Raw genomic sequence first — 23,521 nt, 5'->3', positions numbered from 1 at the left:
AAGAACTTACTCACGTAAATATAAAGGACGTTTCCTGAATGCTCTTACATAAATTAAAGTATCCAATGATGTCAAAAGTTATCAAACACATCTAAATTAAAGCTTATTCCATTACATAACTTTGAAACCAAGTCAATTCTTCATCCTCAAATCACCATCCATGATTCATCATCACCTATGATAAAAGGTAAATAAAATGCACTAGCATGAAATAGTGGTTAAACGATCATAAATAAACGAACATAAACGAATGTTCACGGACATAAATGAAAAAAAATAAAAAGAAACATTAGTTCATGTTCATTCGTTTAATTTAATGAACAAAACATTTTGCTCATGGTCGTTTGTTCATTAAATAAATAAGCATAAACAAACTTACAACCAAACAGTTCATTAAGCATTAGGTTCGTTTATAGGTATAAATAAAGTAGAATTTTATCATTTAGCATTTCCTTTTCTTCAGTTTAGATAAACCTACGTCAAGATAACCCCCATTGAAAAACTTCGGTAGTGTTCCTGAATCTGAATCAACATAATGACTCAGAGCACATGGAGCCATCTTCTTATTTTTCTGTCAAAAATAAAAATGTCAAAATCAAACTTGATAGAAAGTTTGATGGTTAACATTGTTTTTCATAACTCATGCTCCCATTTAGATGTGATTTGTCATAACATTCATTCATAAACATCACAAGTTAAACAAAAGGTCATTGCCACCAAATATAGAATTGCTAAACTGTCGGGTATTCAGGTCGTTCCCATCTAGAGCCGAACCAAATCGATCAAGCCACTGAGTAGGGCTAGCATTCTCGGTTTCTTCAACCCACTGTGAAGTCATATCAATGTCTTCTAGTTGTATCGGGTCAGCATCTGTTGACTTTGACTTCTTAGAACTCGCTAGCTTTAGATTGTAATGCACATAGGCAATATCGTTCAATGTTTCCATGTTAATTTTATTCCTTTTGTCGGAGTGTATTTGTTGAAACATACTCCAATGTCGTTCGGATGGGGAAGTGCAACAAACCTGACTCAGTATTCTCATTGCAACTCGTTGTAAAGTTGGAGCCGAGTCCCCATATTGTTCCCACCAAATTCCTGACAAACAAATTAACGGGAAATTATGAGATTTAAAATTTAAATGGTAAAATTCAGCGAAAACGCTGATATATCCATTTAGTTACGAATTCGTTGATCTTACATAAAAAGCTTTTGAGGGAAGGCAAATGCTTATAACAGCAAGTAGCAACATAGTTACATAAGTGCCACTTATATATCAGCATAAGTGGCTTGTTCATGTTCGTTCGTTTAACTTTAACCGAACGAACACAAACACTTAAACGAACGGATTTTCTTGTTCATGTTCATTTCTTAAGACAACGAACCGGTTTGTGTCCGTTTTATATTTCAAACAAACTTTGACGAACGTAAATGACAAAACGGACATAAGTGAAGATTATCTTGTTCATGTTCCTTCGCTAAGAAAATGAATGGGTTCGTATCTTTTTATATTATTTCATTTATATTTCAGAGGAACATCAACGAACGTAAATCACGAACATAATCGGACATAAGTGAACAAAGATTAACGAAGTAACGGACATTAAAAAAATGTGACTGAGCGAAAAAACGAGTGGATTTGGATGATGGATTAACGCATCTTGGACAATTAGTATTACTAATAAGTAATAAATAATTTCGATATATATGTGTAAATGAACAAACATAAACAAACGTAAGTAAACGGACACAAACAAACTTAAATGAACAAACATTAAAGAAAATTCCCCTCGTTTAACTGAAGAACAAACTTTTTTGTTCACATACGTTCTTTTATTAAAGCCCTGCTTGCGGTGCGCACATATGATGTATATATGTGTGAACCCTCGGGTGGGCAAAAGTGAAATTGCACTAATTTTGACGTTATTTTACTAATCTCGTGAAAATAACGTTAAAAGTGACGGACGGTTAATCAGGCATCATGTAGTGGCGTTGATAGCCGAAAGACAAGGGTACATGCACTGATCAGCCGGTGTCCCGATGATTGAGTGCTATGTGCCTTATGTCCAAGGCTTGATGCAAAACTACTATCGAGCCGGGGGTCTCACCGGAAGCAGCCTCTCTATCCTTATGGGGTAGAGGTAAGGCTGTCTACATCTTACCCTCCTCAGACCCTACCATAGCTTTGCTATTGGTGGGATATACTGAGTACGATGATGATGATGATGATGATGATACGTTCTTTTATTAAACAAACAAACTTTCTTCCGAACGGTTCACTAAGCATTCAGTTCGTTTACAGGCCTACTTTACCACGGACGGATCAAACACGTAAATAGAAAAACTTAGCTTAAAAGGAAACGAGCCAAAAGTTGCCGAAGTGTATTTTTGATGGGTAAAACCACCTAAAATCATTTGTTAAATGCATTCCAAAAGGAAATATATCTACCGACTATTTATAAAACATTGGTCAAAAGTCTTTTGAGTTATAACCTAAATTTATGCATTTTGACCCGTTATCCAAATTATATCAAACTAACTACTTCATCATAGTAAAAAAAAGTGACTAAAACATACCAGGTGAAACAGCATCAATGGCCTCCTTAGCAAGATTACACCCAAACATACCAGTAGCCCGCGTAAACAACAATATTTGACTCGTAATATCTCGCCTTAATTCAGGAGTCGGTAACAGCTTCTCCAAAACCCTAAAGAAATCTTCTTTTATAGACCCGAGAAACTTAATCTCGATATTGTACTGAATAGCCGGATTCAAAAACGCAGCTGCCGAATGCAACGGTGAATGAAGTTGAGATTGCCATTTCTGATCCACAATATCAAAAAAGATCTTACATTTGATATCATCCATAATATAATAAGTCCGAATCGACTCTTTCGCTTTTGTCATCAACTCATAAACCGACCCAACAGCAGGTTTTCCACCCGAAACCTCCCTCATCACCTTCAAATACGGTTCGGAAACCGCCACACATTCTTCAACCGCGCGCCAAAACTCATTGTCATCAAGTATGTTAATGCATGCCATGCTTTGTGGCTTGTTTGAGTAAGACGGGTTGCTAGTATACACGGGGCTGTTAAACATGTGTTTCAATCTTGACCGTTGTTTTAAGATCGATTGTAACGTTAAGAAGTGCGAAACGTATTTTGTGATACCAGTTTTAACGATCTCTTCACCCTCTGTGAACTTTTTCATCATGTCAAGAAGTGATGAGTTGTTGTATATGAACTTTGAAACGATTTGTGCTTGCAAAATGCATCGGTTAACCCAGTCGATCTTTGAAAACTCTTTTAAAATCGCGTTTAGACATTGCAAAGCGCACGGTGATACAAAGATTGTTCCGTATGTTTGCGAAATATGATTCACTAAACTCTTGCAGTTAAGCGTGTTATCCAAGATAATCTGCACGATGTTTTCGGGTCCAAAATCTTGAATCACGGAATCAAACAAATCAGCAAGAAACTTTGTGTTCTTAAAGTACGAAGACGCGTCTACGGATTTGTGGAAGAACGTGCTCGATGGTGATGAAACTAAGAAGTTGATTAAAGCTCTCGATTTGTTATCAGTCCATGTTTCGACTATAATCGTGCAACCGGTTGTTGACCATTCTTTCTCGGTTTCTTTTGACTGTGTGCTGACTTCTGACTTTATAATCTCTAACCAGTTCGTTTTCAGAGATTCGGGTGTGGGCCCCTTAAACCCTTTAACACATTTCGCAATCGAATCAATCATTAACTGGTAAGATGATGATCTGGCAACACTGAAGTCCAACTTATTCTCAAAAAGGAAAAGTGCAATGCTTCTTTTGGCATTTTCTTGATCACTTACATTATCAGAAGTTATGTTTTGGATGATATTTTGAAAAACTGGTGCTTCCAGGGTTGCTAGACTTCTACTTGGATAAATAACAATATTATTACTATTACTGTTATTGTTGTTGTTGTTGTTGTTGCTGCTGCTGCTGTTGTTGTTTACGGGTGAGATGGGTTCGTCTCGTTTTCGTTTTATGGTTAAAAGGACTTCTCTGGTATCGTCTTTTTTTGACACAATGGCGAGAACTTTCTCGGCTACATCATCTTTAACTTTACTACACGGGTTTACACCTTTACTTGGAAGTCTAGATAGATGATGTTTCAATCTACTTATGCCACCGTTCAGAATCCTAAGACAGAATTTGCATTTAACCTTATTTCCATCTAGTTTCTCAGCATATTCCCAACAAACATCTTTCACTCGAACCACTGTCGTGAAATAGTAAGTTTGGTTTATGAAAATTATCGAGTATTTCATGTTACAAGAATGATAGACATCATGACATATAATGATTTCAATTTGTGTGAAATCAAACTTTGAATAAACAAATAGATGCGGACTTACTTATGTAGTTATGTAGAAGAAATACCTTGCATTCCACACTGTTGACATTAATAGTCAAACAAGAAAGTTTTGTCATGGTTAGTACTTAATAAGCAATCCTCAACATGATATAAAAAAACATTTTAAAAATATGTATACAATGACTAACAGGGTGTATAAAACTGCTAATTAAAGCTGCTAATCTAAACAATTTACTTGATTATGTACCAGTAAAATAAGCTGTTTGAATAAACTGCTTACTATAAAAGGCAAATAAACAGGTAGTTTATACAAGCAATCCCAAAAAAACACCTAAAATCAGAACCAATGGATTAAGACTAGTGTAACAGTTACTTGCAGACTCCTTTAGGGCTGTAAACGAACCGGACGTTCAGCAAACTGTCCGTGAACCATTCAGCGGGAAGTTCGATTTGTCCGTTCGTTGAATAAATGAAGGAACATGACCACGGATTTTTGTTCGATTAACTAAATGAACGAACATGAACACAGGCCATGTTTGTTCAATTGTGTATGTGAATGTTCGATAATGCGTTCGTGTACGTCCATTTATGTTCTTTGATGTTTGTTTGTTAGTTAATCAAAGGATTTTTTTTATAACTTTTACTTTTGTAATCTTATCATATAGATTTAAGCAAAATTACTAACTATACAAAAATTAAAAAATATATGACTATTATGTGATTAATTTATAAGTGAAATTAACTTATGAATGTTAAAAAAAACCACTAGCTAAATAAAAATAAACATTGTCCGTGTTCATTTCTGTTCGTTCGTTTGTGTTGGTAAACTGTTCACGAATAAGTTCTTTTCCTTGATGAACAAACACGGACAATAAATTTCGTTCGGTTAGTTGTTAGTGAAATGTTCACGAATAAGTTCTTTTCCTTAACAATCACTAATTTTGGTTAAATAAAAGAATAGCAAGATAGCACAATTAAATTCAAAATGATTCAATTTTACTAAATAATTGGTTGTGTAATGTTAATCTATTAAAACTCATAATATAATTGGATCATTCGATGTTATAAAAATTCACAATTAGAAGCTAAAGTATGCGATGATTATTCAATTTCATAAGCTAATAGAAAATTAGGGTTCAATTGAGCAAGTATTTATGAAGAGAAAATGGGAGAGAAAATAGCGAGAAATAGAAAATGGCTTACAGAGAGAGAGAGAGAGCTCAAGGAGTTGGCAGATTCCAGGAAATGGAATGATGTCTCGGCAAGGGGATTTTCTCGCGATATTTTAAAGCGAATCGAAGAATTAGGGCTTTTCTGTTCTTCTCCTTTTATAATAAAAAGTAGTTTTATCGTATTGGAGATTTTGCTGTGGGTGGGTGGATGACAGCCGATATATCGCGGGTTTGTGTTTATAGTTTGATGTAATCGTGTTTGCCTTAAAACAGAAAAAAGTAAAATTTAACGTAATTTTAGATTACTTACGGCCTATTTATCCAATTATCTCAATTTCACCTTTAAAAAACAAAACTCATCGAAAACCCCTAACCCATCTTGAGGGCTTTTTTTTTTTTTTTCTTTCTTTTTGTCTCAAAAAAAACTTAAACTCAAGACTCTTCCTTCAAAAATTAAATGATTTTGAGTCATCAAAACTAAAAAATCATTTTACACATAAAAACTATAATTACAAAAGTATATTTGGTAGTGTTTGATAAAATAAAATGTTATGAGAATGAAAAAGAAAAAAAATGTTTTTCTTAATAACAAGATAGAATCACTTTTACACAAAGTTATCTTTCCTTTTAAGCACATCAAAACAATTCATTTATGTTCACTTAATCTTTTTTATTTATTTATTAGTTTATTCCCTTTTCATGTTACTTTTTCGACCACACCGCCATCACCACCGCTACCACCACTAGTGTCACAACCACCATTACCATTTTCTCATTTTAATAACTTTAGATAAATGTAATTTTGCCATTCTTTTTCATATCAAACAATACAGAGTAATGATTTATTTCATTCTCTTATATTAACCAAATATGATAATGGCATGTTAATCATTCATTTCATTTTCTTGTCATTCCATTATCTTATATTAAAAAGACCCTTATAATATTTAAGAATTCATGAAAGAAATAAAAATAATATATTGTGTAAGGCCACGTCTATGCGTAACATACGTGCAACAATATCTTCCGAACACATAGAGGATCCAAACGATGAACCAGTGGGCTACAATATTCTTACACGTTTATATTACTGGACAATATATGTTAGCCTTCGATCGGATATTCTCGAGCATTTGGAGCATTTGTACTAATTGAACTAATTAAAAGTAATTGGTTATTTAATTAGTTCAATATAATTGAATTCACAATGATTGTGTGAAAGTCACATTTCTCAATTATAACCATGAAGAGGTATGTACCCGCCTCAACACCGAGCGAGGCGGGTCAACCCACAAGATATAGACAAGAGGCTTGAAATCAAGATATTATGAAGGCACAAAGCCAAAACCTATGCGCATGGCGCATATCACATATGCTCACGCATATCACATATGCTCATGCATCACATGCTCAGGCATCACATATGCTCATGCATCACATATGCTCACGCATCACATATGCTCACGCGTATCACATGCTCACGCACCATATATGCTCACGCATATCACATCTGCGCGTGGCGCATCCGCGCGTGGCGCATATCACATGCTTGTGCATATCACATCGGCGCATGAAACATCTGCGCGTGAGAATAAAGAGAAGACCTCGCGCATCCTCAGGATAGGCGCATATCACACATGCACATAATCAACCTCGTCCTTACCCAAATCAGGATAAGGAGAACCTTGATTGTGCACGTCAGACAACCTTCCAGAAGGTATCTTTTTAAGGAATAAGAATATGCTGATGTTGACAGCTGCCAATGAAAGGTGGACAACTCAGCAAAACCCATGTGCTACCACGTGATTGCACATGGGTCGGAGAATAATCAATGAAAAAGCACCAGGTGTCCCAAGGACACGTGGCGCAAAGCAATTGAAGGAGGCCAAAAAGGCCCTAATTAGGTCTGAGCCCAATCATTGGAAACCCTAGCACTATAAATACCACATCAACTCCACAAGGAGAGGTATGTCCTATTACACAGTATTCAGCTATATTAAGCAATACACTCCAATTTTCTTACTCTCAGATTATTATCTTCTCCTACAAACTCTTATTCTCACACCGGAGGGTTACCCAAAGAGGACCCCTCTGTCCCTTTCTGAGGGGTAAGTTTACGGTGCTGTTCATTTTGTAGGTGGAAGAATCCAGATCCCAGAGAACCATCGGTGAAATAGCATAATCACACCCGAGGAAAGTTGATCGTCTACCAGTGAGTCGATCTACGTTTCTTCATTGGCGCCATCCGTGGGACCATCACCTGTTACAACGGCAACAAAATCTCATCAGATCTCTAAAAAAAAAAATTTCACCATGGTTTCTGGTGTTCGTAACAGCGATCAAGTTCTGGAGGATATTGAGCATGAGGATGTTAATGAGGGACAGCAGTTTCTGAGGGTGCCGCGTGATTCTACGCGCACCACCAGTAACCGTCCCTTCATCACAACTCCTCATGGCCAGACTGAAACTCCTCCAGACGATCTCACGTTCCAAAATCTTACCGGCGAGAAACAAAAAGGACCAATGGGTCCAGAAGATGAAACCAATGACCCTAAGGAATGGCTCATAAACGAGCAACGACGTCTAATGGACAAGTACAATGAGCTGGTCAAACACAAAAAGTTAGCCGACTTAACACAAAGGCAAGCGTTTGATAAGCAAACCGTTCATGGAACAAAAAGGGCGCGCGCGCATGAAGATGGTCACTCTGTTCACACTGAACACGCTGAGTTTAGTGATGAAGAAGTGCACAGCATCAGGAAGACGCGAGATACTCATGCAGGAGGCTCACAGCTCCGCGCGCACATGAACATGGCGCCTGGAGCCAAAGCCGATCTGGATCTGCACACACCGTACAGCCCACCAGTGAGAGGGCAAGTGGACGTAACCACACCGTACAGGCCAGCCATCTTAGTGAAACATTCAAAATTCACTGAGCGCATCGCGAAGGCCCCCATTCAGCACAAAACCAAGATGCCAAGTGGTTTGGGCAAATATGACGGCACAACAGATCCAGACGATTTCTTACAAGGTTTTTACAACACTGGAAACCTAGAAAGCTGGACGATGCCAACATGGTGTCACATGTTTGCTCGCTGCCTCACGGGCGCGGCGCGTGTCTGGTTCGAAAGCTTGCCGACTGGGCAAATCGATGGGTTCGAGGAACTATTGGAAAAGTTCCAAGCTCATTTCGTACAGCAGCGCAGACACACGCGCGACCCTGATGACATCATGCACTGCGTGCGCAGGAATGATGAAACGATTGAAGACTACATAACTCGTTTCAATCAGGAGTCTCTGACAATCGGAGGTATCACTGAGCAACTATTGCGCGTGGCCTTTATACAAGGCGCGCGTAGTGATCAACTCCGCCGAGCTCTCGTGAGCAGAGATGGCATGCCCACCACTTGGGCCAAGCTAATGGAAGCATCGCGAGTCTTCGCGAGAAATGAAAAACAAATTGCCCAAGATAGAGCGAGAGAAAGAGGGCATCAAGCAGAGGCACCGCGCAACAACGAAAGAAGGGGCAAACAGAACTCTGTATGGTCCAGGTTGCAACCAACCAGTTTTTCTTCCGCAGAAAAGCAGGCGCAACCAAGCTCACCCCAGCCCCAAAAAGACGTTCGTAATCGCGGGGAGGGTGACAACAGGGAAGGCGGCAGAGATCCTAACAGGCCTCTGCCAAGAATATGGACTCCCCTAACTAAAACGCCTTCACAAGTGTTAAGCACTGAGAATGTCCAGTTCAAAAGCCCCAAGCCACTACACCACAAGGGACCATCAAACAGTGGCAAGTATTGTGAGTTTCACAAGTCCACAGGACACAACACTGATGCATGCCACCACTTGAAGGATGCAATTGAAAAAGATGTGAAATCAGGCAAGCTGGCTCACCTGGTGAAAAACTCAAGACCAGAAAATGAACAACCAGAAAGAGCCTCTGCCAGTAAAAAGTTCAAAAGAATCTGTGTAGCCGAGGGAGGAAGGCAAGGGCAAGGATCAAGAAAGAGAAGCGCGCAAATCCAAGGAGATTGGCGCGAGCAGCAAGTAATCTTCCCAAGAATCAGGGGAGGCCCTTCTATCAGCAGTCCTCTTGTCATCACTACACACATTGCTCATTATGAAGTGTCAAAAGTCCTAGTGGACACTGGCAGCGAACCAGACATCATGTATGAGCAATGTTTCAGGAAGCTGGATCCAGCAGACCAAGCAAGGCTTGAAATTGTGAATGCACCAATCTCTGGTGTTTCAAATGAAATCATTCATCCCCTAGGTCAAATACAATTTGAACTAACTATGGGGGATGAGAAACACAAGCGAGCCGAAGTTGTCAACTTCTTGGTCTTGCCCACCACTTCATGCCACAATATGATCTTGGGTAGAGGAACGATTGCCCAATTCAACGCCATACCGTCGCCAGCGCACGGCGCGTTGGGGTTCCCAACACCAGCAGGTGTAACTTTTGTATACCGAGATCATTTGTGTGCAGTGACAAGTACACCACGGGAAGGGAGAATGAAACTTCCAATGGCAGACAACGCGCCAGAGGAATGGATTCTCAACCCAAAATTCCCGGAGCAAACAATCACAATTGGCGCTACGATATCAGACGACACGAGGTTGAGAATGAAAAGATTGCTCACAGCATATATGTCGGTCTTCGCGTGGCAACACTCTGATATGATTGGGGTTCCGCGAGACCTGGCGCAACATTCTCTCAACACGTTCAAGTCTGTAGAGCCAATTGCTCAAAAGAAGAGAGTCATGGGGGATGAGAAGGCGAGGGCCATGAATGAGCAAGTTGAGGATCTATTGCGCGCAAACATCATCCGCCCGATACGATACCAGACATGGGTAGCCAATCCTGTGATGGTAAAGAAAAGTAACGGGTCGTGGAGGATGTGCATTGACTTCAAGGACCTCAACAAAGCATGCCCAAAAGACTGTTACCCCCTCCCAAACATCGACGCAAAGGTGGACTCCGTGGCGCCATTCAAGCTCAAATGTTTCCTGGATGCCTACAAGGGCTATCACCAGATTCAAATGGCACCACAAGACGAGGACAAGACTGCCTTCAGAACCGTGTTTTTTGTTACACAAAAATGCCCTTTGGTTTGAAGAATGCGGGAGCCACCTACCAAAGACTTATGGATGCCGTTTTCAGCGAGCAAATTGGAAGAAACCTAGAAGTCTACGTGGATGATTTGGTGATCAAAAGCAGGGAGGAAAAACAAATGCTCAAAGACATCGAAGAAACCCTTGGGCGCCTAAAGGAAGTTAACATGAAGCTCAATCCGAGCAAATGCACTTTCGGCGTACAGGAGGGAAAATTTCTAGGTGTAATGGTCACCAAGGATGGTTTCAAGGTGAACCCTGAGAAGGTGGAGGCCATCCTTGACATGCCCTCACCATCCACCATGAAAGAAGTCCAAAAGTTGAATGGGAGATTGGTATCAATCAACAGGTTCCAAGCGAACCATGCAAGCAAATCTACCCCATTCGTCAACACATTGAGAAATTGCCTAAAGAAAAGCCAATTCAAGTGGACTCCTGAGGCCGAGCAAGCTTTCAATGAGATAAAAGAATGTTTAATAAATCTGCCCGCGCTCACAGCTCCACTTCCTGGTGAAACTTTGACATTGTACCTATCAGCAGGAGAGCGCGCCATCGGCGCAGTATTGTTGGTGGATCGCAAGGGAATCCAAACGCCAATATACTATGTGAGTCGGGTGCTGACAGATCCTGAGACGCGCTACTCCATCATGGAAAAGTTAGTTTTGTCACTAACACACGCGTCGCGCAAGCTTCATAGATATTTCAATGGTCATCCCATTGAAGTTCTGACTGGTTACAACATCCAGCAAGTCTTGCGGCGCCCCGCGCTCTCGGGAAGGCTGACAAAATGGGCGCTGGAATTAGGAGAGCACACGATCGCCTATAAGCCCCGTCCAGCAATAAAGGGACAAGTCTTGGCTGATTTCATTGCAGAAATCCCCGAAGGAAAAATTGAAGAGGCTCAGCGCGAGGTAGACCCTCCGCGAGCCAATGATGAAGAAAATGTTTGGAGATTATTCACTGACGGAGCTTCAAACAACGAAGGATCCGGCGCAGGCCTCAAGCTGGTGGATCCAGAGAATCAGGAATATACTTACGCCATCAGGTTGGACTTCAAGAGCACCAACAATGAAGCTGAGTATGAAGCCCTGCTGGCTGGCCTGCGCATCGCGCACAAATTCGGAGTTAAAAAGCTAGAGGCCCATGTTGATTCATACTTGGTAGCAGCACAGGTCAATGGCCTTTATGATGCCAAGGAGAACACCATGCCTCTGTATCTAGAGCAGGCGAAAAAGCTCATCGAGCAATTTGACTGCTTCAGAATCATTCATATTCCGCGCAGTGAAAACAAATCTGCCGACGCGCTGAGCAAGATGGCATCAACCAGCTTCGATCACTTTGGCAAAGATGTCAGGGTAGAAATAATGAGCAACCCGTCGGTGGGAGCGAAGTCTGTCCTTGTAACTCATACAACCCCTTCATTATGGATAACTCCAATAATGGAATTCTTGAAAGAGGGAAAAGTACCGGACGATCGCGCACAGGCGAGGAAGATAAGACACAAGTCGCAGAACTATGAACTGCTTGATGGTACACTATATCGACGCTCTTATCTTGGACCGCTCATGAAATGCCTAGATGCTGAGGAAGCAAGCTATGTGATCAGAGAGATACACGAAGGAATCTGTGGAATACATGCTGGCTCGCGCATGGTGGTTACCAAGGCAATGAGCGCAGGTTACTATTGGCCAGGCATGTACTTGGACGCTTTAAAAGAGATCCAAAAATGCTAAGCGTGTCAGAGCTATGCGCCAAACACCATGCGGCCAAAGAACAACTTGATTCCGGTGACCTCCGCATGGCCTTTCCACAAATGGGCCATCTATATTGTGGGACCCCTACCGCAAGCGCAAGGGCGAGTAAAATTTTTGGTAGTGGCAGTAGACTATTTCACAAAATGGGTTGAAGCCAAGCCACTAGCAAAAGTCACAGCCGAAGCGATGAAGCAGTTTATTTGGAGCCACATCATATGCCGTTTTGGCTTGCCCATGGAAATTGTGAGCGACAATGGCAAACAATTCACTGACAGGAAGATATCCAGCTGGCTTAAGGAATTGCGCATCAACCAAATCTTCACTTCAGTATACCACCCTCAGGGGAATGGCCAAGTGGAGCGCGCGAACCAAAGCTTGTTAAATGGGCTGAAGAAAAGGTTGGAGGGAGAAACCCATTCTTGGGTCGAAGAGCTACCTAATGTCCTGTGGGCACACAGGACATTAAGCAAAACCAGCAATGGCGAATCCCCGTTCAGCCTAACCTATGGAACGGAGGCTATGATTCCAGCAGAAATTGGATGCCCATCCCATAGAGTGCTCATGATGAACAAGATTGATAACGAGCGCGAAAGGAGGTTGGATCTCAACTTACTTGAAGGGCGCAGAGAGGCGGCTATCATCAGTGAAGCCAAGTACAAGAAAAAACTGGAAAAATATTACAATCAGCGCGTGAAAGAATGCCACTTCAAGAAGAATGATTTTGTCCTTCGAAACAATGAAGCAAGCCGCACGATACCCCCGGGAAAGATGTCCCCCAATTGGGAGGGACCTTATCAAGTCTCGGAAGAATTGGGAAAAGGCGCATACGCTTTAAAAGATTTGAATGGAAGGAAGATCCAGCGCGCATGGAACGCGGCACAGCTTAGAAAATGTTTCATGTAAAAATTGTCAAATTTGTAAACAAGGCTCTTTAAGCCATTATGAATAATGATACGCGCTATCTTCTCTTAATGTGGATTCTATTACCTTTTGCATACATGTTTCACACTTCCCTTTATTAATTTTGAGCAATATGACAACATTGTATTGACATCAAAGCGAAATAAAACGAAGTAAAACATACATGCATGAGCTTCAAGCTCAAACGCGTTAACGAGTCTTAACTCTAAAACGTCAGGGCCTTAGCCCAATAATATGAGCCTTAGCTCAGGGCCTTAGCCCAATAATGTGAGCCTTAGCTCAAATCACTCACAACATCCATCCTACATGCTGCGTAGCCTGACCATAAAAATACCTAAGCACAACTAAGGCAAAGCAAATGCCAAAACATAGTTGTTAAGGTCTCAGGTCGAGGTCGCGCATGAAATTGTAATGGATATCAGAGTAACACATACTGACACGTAAAGGCTAAAAAACTCATAATTCCCTATAATAAATGCGCGATAACGTCGCGCAAAAGAGGAATAATGAAACGCCAAAGCACGTGTCAACATAGTCAGGATATTGCAAAATCACTTACAATATGACAAGGATTAAGTATAATAATTTCCTTACAACCTTGTTCTTATTTCAACGTGCAAGCATATCTTATATTCAACAAGCAAACATGCAATATAAAGAGATGAATGGGGAATGCGCAAGATGCGAATAAGGGAAAAACAAAATTTCATTCCAAAGCATTGAAATTTACAAGTTTACAAGATGATGAGATACAAACTACAAATAAAAAACAAAAAACATGAAGGGCTTCTCAAGTCTCCACGTCGACGTCAGCCTCTTCATCGTCCTCATCACCGCCCTCAGCGTCTGGCGCAGCCCACTCCTCGTCATCTCCAAACTGACCATAGTCAAGATGTTCGTCCTGAATGGAGTCGCCTTCTATCACAATAGTGTCAGGAGCGGGTCCTTTGGCCACGCCAGAGCCGCTAGCAGGGCCAGCATTCCCCGCGCCATCATCGCCGCCACCAGCCCCTTCGCACTCGTCAAGTAATTTCTTTAGCGCGCCGAGATCGGGCTGGTCAGCAAGCGCGGATATCTGCAAATCATAAGGAAAAATATGAGTACAAAAAGACTTGGAAAATAAGTCAAGATAATCTCATTAAGGTTAAAATACCTGCGCAAGGATGGGAATGGGAATATTCAAATACTTCTCCCCCATCTCGGCCATGTCCGCGCACGCAACGTCGAGCTGATAAGGGTAGTCGGATGGGTTCTTCTTCAGCATGCTATATTCACAACCACCCTTAAACCCTTCAGCTCGACCCACCAAGCGCGCGGCAGCGTTGCAATCCATCACAAGGGCCTGAAACTCGTCTGAGTATTTCATCGCCTAAGCGCAACGAGTCATACCCTGTGAGATTAGCCATTGGCGATCCTGCGCGAGGGAAGAAACAGACGTCTCAAGAGCAGGAATCTGAGAGTTTAACAACTCAACAGTTTCCTTAGTCTGTTTCAGCTCCTCTTTGTCGGACGCTGCTGCCGCCAAGGCTTCTTCCTTTTCCGCTCGCGCAACATCGAGTGCTTCCTGGCTAGACGCTGCCGTCGCCAAGGCTTCATCTTTCTCGGCCAGCGAGGCCGCCAGCTCCTTCTTCAGGCGCGCAACCTCACTCTCCAATGATGATTTGTCAGTTATAGACTGGACAAGAGCTTGGTCACGCGCCTCCGCGTCCAGCTCCAAGTCGCGCACTCTACGCGCGTACTTGGCCGCGTCCGCCTCGGCCGCCTGTAGCTTCTCCCGCGCAGCCTGTAGCTCATGCCCGCGCTTCACGAAGGCGGTGTTGGCACTTGCTCTGTTCTCGCTGAGCTCTGCTTGGAGTTTCTCAGCTCTCTCTCGAGCATCAGAAAGATTCCAAGCAGACACTTTAGCCTCTTGCTTGGGAGGCAGCAAAGAAAGCCGACCCAGCAAACAGATGATCGTTGAGCAAGTCATCGCGAGCGCGGTCCTCCTGAAACCTCCTTTCAGCTGGAGGCACAGAATGAGCCCAGAAGTCCTCACACACACCCATGGACTGAAATGAGCTGTCCTCAGTAATATTCCATCTCGGGCGGTAAATGTGATCGGCTTCCTGCAAACACAAAGAAATGATCTAAGTCATCAAAACACTAATATGGAAGTCCGTGCAGCGGAGCAAAAACGAACTTATACCTGTGGGGATGAAGCAGAAAAGTCAGCGCCAGCCCCACGAGAAGACTGCGCCGCGAAACCTCGTGGCGCTGCAGGGCTGGCGCGGCCGCTGTCGGAGCCTTCAACTTGAACCTCCTCATACTCCTCTGAAACAGGCCTTTTCTCCTGCGACCTAGAACCAAAATCAGTCTCGCGAGGAGAGCTGCGCGCAGGAGGAGGTGAGGGAGGTCTCGACGCCGCCAGGTCGGCGCGTAAAACGGCCTCCTGCTCCTTAGTAATCCCGATGAGGGGAGATTCAGCGCTTGCAGGAGCAGGAACAGAACCAACGGCGCTGGCACCGGCGCCAGCAGTGCCGCCAGCAGCTTGTACGCCAGCAATGACTCCTATGAAAAAATCAACAAAAAGAAATGGTTCATGACTTGATCTAAAAGAAAAAAGTCAGAAAATAAAAGCGCAATATATACCTTGGCGCAACGCCGTTCGCGAGTTAAACATCGCCATGAAGTCCATTCTCCCCTTTGAGGGTAAAACAGGGGACTTCGAAGCGACTTCCGGCACAGCCTCGGCACCTTGTTGCGCCTGAGGTTGATCCACCAAGGTCGCCGGCTCTACAAACATTTGAGTGTGCAAAGATTCATTAGTAATTCTATCAGAATCGCGCTCATAGAACCATAAAGGATAAGCAAAGTATACCTGTCGAAGAGGAAACGACAGGCGCAACGCCGCTCCCCTTTTCCTCCGCGCGAAGGGAGGAGGTAGCGGCACCATACCTCGTGTGGACAGGAGGTCTGCCCACTTTTTGAGGCAGGGAAAACAAGGAAAACTTGGAGGTAAACTCCTGGGTTTTCTCAAGTCCCTTCGCCTGAGTAGGAGGATCCTGAACAACAGGGGCATCATCTTTCTTCTGTTTCTTACTGGCCCCTGCGCCAGTTTTCCCTTTAGCCTTAAGCTTTAGTTGGGGCACCTCAGCCTCCTCCTCCTCCTCCTCTTTCGCGAGCTCCAGCTCGTAGTTCTTAAGCGCGTCTACAATACACGCAACAGAAAGGTTAGCCAAATCTGGTATTATAAAGGCATAAGCATAAGTACAAAGGCTTACCAGGCGCGTCGCTGTCAAAGCGAAATCCCAGATCAACAGGGATGAACATGTCATCGAAGCGATCGGGGAAGCCAACCTCCCCAGCGCCCAGCGCGACGGAGCCACCCTCCATATGCTCATCATAGGCGGCGTGGACATACTCCTTGCTGACTGCACAAAACAAGTCAAATGATATCAGCAAAGCGAATTATATTCGCGCAGAAGTAATGCAATGAGTTAACTTACACAAGCCGTCAACTTGGATAACGGGCTCAGTCGCGCTGTCGGCCCACCTCCTGCTCATACCAACCCCCACCAGCGCCTCCTCGCAAATGTTCTTGGCGGGGGATGGTTCGGCAGTCAACTTTTTTACCCAGGCGCCAGTTGGGTTCTTGAAGACACCCACATCCGCAGGCGCAGAAGAGATCGCGCGCATGGTCATGCGGATGGGGATCACACCAGCCCAGATATAGAAAAATCTCTCAGACCAGTCATGAAGGCTCTTGAATGAAACAGTGCAACACTTGACCTTCTGACTGCGAGGAATAAATGAGAACCAAGAATCTTGGATCTTGGGCTTATAAAAAAACTGAAAGCGCCGAGGGGTGGGCTCCTCGCGCTGAGATTTGCACATGAACTCAAAGTGAGTCATGCGCACGAGTCCAAACGGATGGACTTGGGATATATGAATCCCATAAAACCTAAGCAGCGCACCCACAAACCTTGTCATCGGGAGACGAAGGTTGCAGTGGGTGAAAAAATGGCAATAAAGGGATATATAGCCGGTGGGCGGGTCCGCCGCCGTTTGCCCGGCCGCCGGCAGCATGCAGCCATACTCAGGGAGAAAACCCTGATAGGCGATAAGGCTGTCAAAATCGGACTGCCTCAGTTTACAGGGGATCTCATCCCACTTCTTCACTGCCTTGGTCTTCCCTACCTCCTCCGACGAGGCCTCAGCAGCCCTCTTCCCCTTGCCGGTCTTCTTCAACGTAGACATTGCTAACGATTTAACGCGGCGATTGCTGGGGGAGATTGTGTTGTCTGGGCTATCAGACATACAACAGAGTCAGACACAAGTTGCTTCTGAAGAACAGAAATCTGGAATATAGGCACTTAATCGGAATAGAAAGAAAGGAAAGCTCTGAATAAACAACAAAGAAGATGAAGGATAAAAAACTCAAAAGGGCTTGCTTTTATAGGCCCAGGAGAGAGAAAAATTGGTACTGATCGAACTTCAAGCGCCCCCACTCGCAGGTGTAAGCCAACGCGAGCGCGACACGTGTCCCTGACACTGTATGAGGGGACACGAAAAGAAACGATACAGGTGCTGCCAGAGTTCACGCGCCACCACTCGCAGGTACGGACCAACGCGAGCGCGACACGTGTTCCTGACACTATGTGAGGGGACATGAAAGGCAACTGTAGCACCTCGAGCACACGAAAAGTCTGACACGTCTCCATCACTGACGCATGTCAGCAACAACCAACCACGTACATGGACGATTCGTTTCAACCAAAAGGATAGAATTTCGCGCAACGATGAGTAATAAGAAGAAAAAGACAAACCCTACTAAAAGAACAAACTATTAAGTCTAATATCTATCTTACCTCGCTCGCGCGAGACAAGACACACATTAGACTGGGGGGGCTTGAAGAGGTATGTACCCGCCTCAACACCGAGCGAGGCGGGTCAACCCACAAGATATAGACAAGAGGCTTGAAATCAAGATATTATGAAGGCACAAAGCCAAAACCTATGCGCATGGCGCATATCACATATGCTCACGCATATCACATATGCTCATGCATCACATGCTCAGGCATCACATATGCTCATGCATCACATATGCTCACGCATCACATATGCTCACGCGTATCACATGCTCACGCACCATATATGCTCACGCATATCACATCTGCGCGTGGCGCATCCGCGCGTGGCGCATATCACATGCTTGTGCATATCACATCGGCGCATGAAACATCTGCGCGTGAGAATAAAGAGAAGACCTCGCGCATCCTCAGGATAGGCGCATATCACACATGCACATAATCAACCTCGTCCTTACCCAAATCAGGATAAGAACAACCTTGATTGTGCACGTCAGACAACCTTCCAGAAGGTATCTTTTTAAGGAATAAGAATATGCTGATGTTGACAGCTGCCAATGAAAGGTGGACAACTCAGCAAAACCCATGTGCTACCACGTGATTGCACATGGGTCGGAGAATAATCAATGAAAAAGCACCAGGTGTCCCAAGGACACGTGGCGCAAAGCAATTGAAGGAGGCCAAAAAGGCCCTAATTAGGTCTGAGCCCAATCATTGGAAACCCTAGCACTATAAATACCACATCAACTCCACAAGGAGAGGTATGCCCTATTACACAGTATTCAGCTATATTAAGCAATACACTCCAATTTCCTTACTCTCAGATTATTATCTTCTCCTACAAACTCTTATTCTCACACCGGAGGGTTACCCCAAAGAGGACCCCTCTGTCCTTTTCTGAGGGGTAAGTTTACGGTGCTGTTCATTTTGTAGGTGGAAGAATCCAGATCCCAGAGAACCATCGGTGAAATAGCATAATCACACCCGAGGAAAGTTGATCGTCTACCAGTGAGTCGATCTACGTTTCTTCAAACCAAATTCACAGTGATTCGTGGTAAAACTCGGTTTTTCTCATGATTGTTATACTTGAATGATTCCAACTATTCACTTCAACATCCTCATCTCGATTTTGATTTGGTTTTCCGATCATTTTGTTGGAATTAAAGCCCATGGTGATTCATGCATGTTCTAACCCTAGTTATTAAAAAGCGCACTAGGCGCACGCCTAGGTGCAAATTCAAGGCCCAGCGCAGGAAAAGCGCCTGATGGCAGTCGAAGCGCGCTTCCGGCTAAAATATGAAAATTCCGGCCTTTTCCGCCCAAAACCAAGAAATTCCGGCATGAAATGGAGGAGAATTACCTGGAAGGTGCATATGAGAGTGTTTATGTGTTATCGTTTCTTGTGAATGGATTTAAAGTATAGAAAGCAACAAGTTTATTTTGTTTTACATTTTAATGTAAAGTATACTGTAGTTGTACACTTTTTGCAGCTCTCTGCTAGATTGCTACAGTAACCACATGTTAAGATTTCCTTTTTATAAATGATAGGTTATATCAAGTAATTTTTTTATTTTAAAAACATTTGTTATTGGATTATTAAAATGATATTTGAAGTTTTAATGAATCTTTTTAGCTTTTTAATATCTATATTTTAAAATTTTAAACTTATTGTTTAATTTTTAATTTTTACATGTATTACATAATAGCTTTTGCTTTTTATAATTGAATAATAGTATTATTTTTCTAATACATTACATATTTTTAATTTTTTTCATTTAAGTGCGTTTTTTTTTCTCAAGTTCCCGCATTTTTTGAGCTTTGCGCCTAGGCCCTAGGAGAGACCTATGCGCCTTAAGTGCCCCTTGGGATATTAACATTAATAACTATGGTTCCAACACCCAAAAATTTATTGTTGATTTTCACTTGTTTTGTTGGAATAATCATGACAGTTCTTGAAATTTCAAATCCCTCATTTTCACTTCTAGTTATTTTAATTGCGAACCGTCCACGATAGTCTTTGATCAGCGTCATGTTATTCTATTCCTTATCGTTCAACAATTGAAATTTCCATCGTCCACCCTCACTCTATCATTCACCATTTTATTTTTTTTCTTTAACTAAATTAAATTCTTTTTAAATAAAAATAACATAATCTAAAATAAAAGAACAAGTTAATTTTTTTAAATAAATAAAATTAACTAAGTTGTTTATTTATAAAACTAAAAAAACAAATTCAAAATTTAACTAATTTTTTTAGATTTAATCACTCTTCAAAATTAAAAATTTAAAATATAATAATAAAAAAGTAAATTAGATATATTAAAAAATAAACAAAATAACAATTAATTCGGGCTAATATAATATGAGTTTTATCTTCTGGCCATCACCTATCACCGTTTAACAAAAACACAATATCATCTTACAGCCATAACTGAAGCTAGCCCACCACCACTGCTCCGTTGTGCTCCAACACTGCCCCGCCGCCATCATCCACCTCACCTCTCCACCACAATCACCCACCTCTCATCATATTCTCATCACTGCGCGCTTGGTACTAATACCCACGGGGCGGTGTTCCTGTTGAGACTAAGGAGTCATTGCACCCATCCCGTGGGTACTCTGTTCACTCTAAATTATTTGTATATTGAATTGACGATTCTTATATCATTCCTTTCCATATAATTTTTAAATTTTTTTTTATTATTTTATTATTTTTTACTCAGTTTTCTATAATATGATATAGATATATACATTACTATTCACTCTATATATTTCATTCATATATTTTTTTAGTGAAAAAATTAAAAATTAATATAATAAAAAGAATAAATACATATTATATAATTAAAGAGCTAGATTAATATGAGGAAGTAGACACAAAAAGTTTCATAAGATAAACAAATTTTCATATATAAAAGTGCCTTTTAAGTTAACTTACATGTATAATTAGTAAAAATTCAAATATGAATACTTTCATGCCCTTACAAATTAACCTTCATACAACATATCCTACACAGTACACACCACTGCCTTCGATGTAAAGAATTAATGATGTCACGTAAAAGAATAAACTTATTTCAGAACATAGAGTGGATGGTGTTAAAATAAGATTAATTTGGCCAGAAACATAACCGATGTATTAAACGTTATAAAATTAATAACTATCTGTCACGGATAATTTCAACAACTCCTAGGATTTTACAAAATTAAAGCCACGGATATTCTCAAAATTCGAATAACGCCTTGTAGAGCACGTCTAAATGTCATAATATCATCGTTCCGGATGTGTCTATATATACATGATCACCAATTTAACCTCAATCAACTCGAAAATAAGATATTAACTGTGACGTCAAGAACTAATTATGGCTTCTAACAACCTATCAGTACTTGAAGCACTTGATTCAGCTCGTACGCAATGGTACCATGTCAAAGCCATAGTCATTGCTGGCATGGGTTTCTTCACTGATGCATACGACCTCTTTTGTATCTCCACGGTCTCAAAATTGTTGGGCCGCCTCTATTTCCCCGAACACAACAAAAACTTAACAGAACCCGGAAAACTCCCTACTGGCGTCAACAACATGGTCATCGGTGTCGCCCTTATTGGAACGTTATCCGGACAGCTAGTGTTCGGTTATCTCGGTGATAAGCTCGGTCGAAAGAAGGTTTACGGTATCACCTTGCTTCTCATGATGATTTGCGCCATCTGCTCCGGGCTGTCGTTTGGGTACACCCCGAAAGCTGTGATTCGCACGCTTTGTTTTTTTCGGTTCTGGCTTGGGTTTGGGATCGGCGGAGATTACCCTCTCTCCGCGACGATCATGTCCGAGTACGCGAATAAAAAAACACGCGGCGCGTTTATCGCTGCGGTGTTTGCCATGCAAGGTGTGGGGATTATTTTTGCGGGTTTAGTGTCCATGATCATTTCTTATATTTTTCTACAAGCCAATCAGGCTCCGTCATGGAAGGAAAACCACGTCCTTTCCGCGCAGCCGAACGCGGATTACGCGTGGCGGATCGTTCTCATGCTCGGAGCCTTACCGGCTTTGTTAACATTCTACTGGCGGATGAAGATGCCAGAAACCGGAAGGTATACCGCGATAATCGAAGGGAACGCGAAGCAAGCCGCGTCGGATATGGGACAGGTTTTGGATATGGAGATCCAAGCGGAGCAAGAGAAGCTCGCAATGTTTAAGTCAAGTAACGATTATCCTTTGTGGTCTAGCAAGTTTGTCGAGAGACATGGGCTTCACTTGATAGGAACAACGACCACTTGGTTCTTGTTGGACGTTGCATTCTATAGTCAAAACTTGACTCAAAAAGACATCTTTCCCGTGATGGGTTTGACCCATAAAGCTCCAGAAGTCAACGCATTAAGAGAGATGTTCGAGATCTCTCGTGCTATGTTCGTTGTCGCCATGTTCGGTACGTTCCCGGGATACTGGTTTACGGTGGCGTTTATCGAGAAACTCGGTCGGTACAAAATACAACTGATGGGATTCATGATGATGTCCATCTTCATGTTCATAATCGGAGTGAAGTATGACTACCTCGCGACACATGAAAACCGATGGATGTTCGCGACTCTCTACGGGCTAACCTTCTTCTTTGCGAATTTCGGTCCGAACAGCACGACATTTGTTTTACCCGCGGAGTTGTTTCCAACGAGGATGAGGTCCACGTGCCATGCAATAAGCGCGGCCTCTGGCAAGGCGGGAGCGATGGTGAGTGCTTTCGGGATACAGAAGTACACTTTGGGTGGCGAAAGAGGGAAGATAAAGTTTGCGATGATAATATTGGCGGTGACGAATATGTTGGGGTTCTTTTGTACGTTTCTGGTGACGGAGACGAAAGGGCGGTCGTTGGAGGAGATTTCGGGAGAAGATGGAAGCAAAGATAGGCCGGAGGGTGAGATGAGTAATAGAGGGCATCGTCAAGTCCTAGAGAGTTGAGTGTATCGGCTTTTGGTGTCCCATAAAATATAGTAATACAAGAAAAACAATAAGAAAAGGTGGCATGTAAAATAATTGGATAATAATGAATAAAACAGGCCAAAGAGTCGTATGTTTGTGGTTTATTGTTTTATGTAATTTTGTTTCTATGATTTAGAACGTACGTAGCAGGTTCTGTAAACTTCTAACTATGTTTATTGAATTAGTTGTCTACTGTACTTTACATGCTCTAATTAAGCCAGCTTCCTTATCATGAGTCATATTAGTATACATCTTACTTTAGAAAATCACTTAACACCCTAAATAGTTATAAAATTCAAATCATGATTCTCATTCTAGTTCAAAAAGTGATTACAAGCAAGTATTTATAGACAAGGAAACATATACCGTAAACATATACA

General features: G+C 42.2%; 2 protein-coding genes across 3 annotated transcripts; one reads left to right on the top strand and one right to left on the bottom strand.

Moving 5' to 3' along the window:
- Positions 1–627: 627 nt before the first annotated feature.
- Positions 628–5,667, bottom strand: LOC143620402 (uncharacterized). Of its 2 annotated transcripts, XM_077092111.1 has the most exons (4): positions 5,557–5,667; positions 4,394–4,431; positions 2,575–4,257; positions 628–1,095 (listed from the first exon to the last, which is right to left on the bottom strand). In XM_077092111.1, coding segments are annotated over exons 2-4 (2,091 nt in total). In that variant the 5' UTR covers positions 4,395–4,431; positions 5,557–5,667; the 3' UTR covers positions 628–688. The 2 variants fall into 2 exon arrangements, with proteins under 2 accessions (XP_076948226.1, XP_076948225.1); XM_077092110.1 differs by lacking the exon at positions 5,557–5,667 and having other exon boundaries at positions 2,575–4,481.
- A 15,820-nt stretch (positions 5,668–21,487) lies between these two features.
- Positions 21,488–23,205, top strand: LOC143620401 (low affinity inorganic phosphate transporter 4-like). The gene has a single exon (XM_077092109.1). It carries the CDS (start codon positions 21,531–21,533, stop codon positions 23,118–23,120), a length of 1,590 nt encoding a protein of 529 aa, XP_076948224.1. The 5' UTR covers positions 21,488–21,530; the 3' UTR covers positions 23,121–23,205.
- Positions 23,206–23,521: the final 316 nt, after the last annotated feature.

This window comes from Bidens hawaiensis, unplaced genomic scaffold (genome assembly GCF_021521415.1).
Source record: "Bidens hawaiensis isolate Kalapana, Puna unplaced genomic scaffold, B.hawaiensis_p1.1 tig00002553_1, whole genome shotgun sequence".
Classification (NCBI taxonomy): domain Eukaryota; kingdom Viridiplantae; phylum Streptophyta; class Magnoliopsida; order Asterales; family Asteraceae; genus Bidens; species Bidens hawaiensis.
The sequence above is the reverse complement of the archived record's forward strand: the minus strand, read 5'-3'. Positions and strand labels throughout refer to the sequence as shown.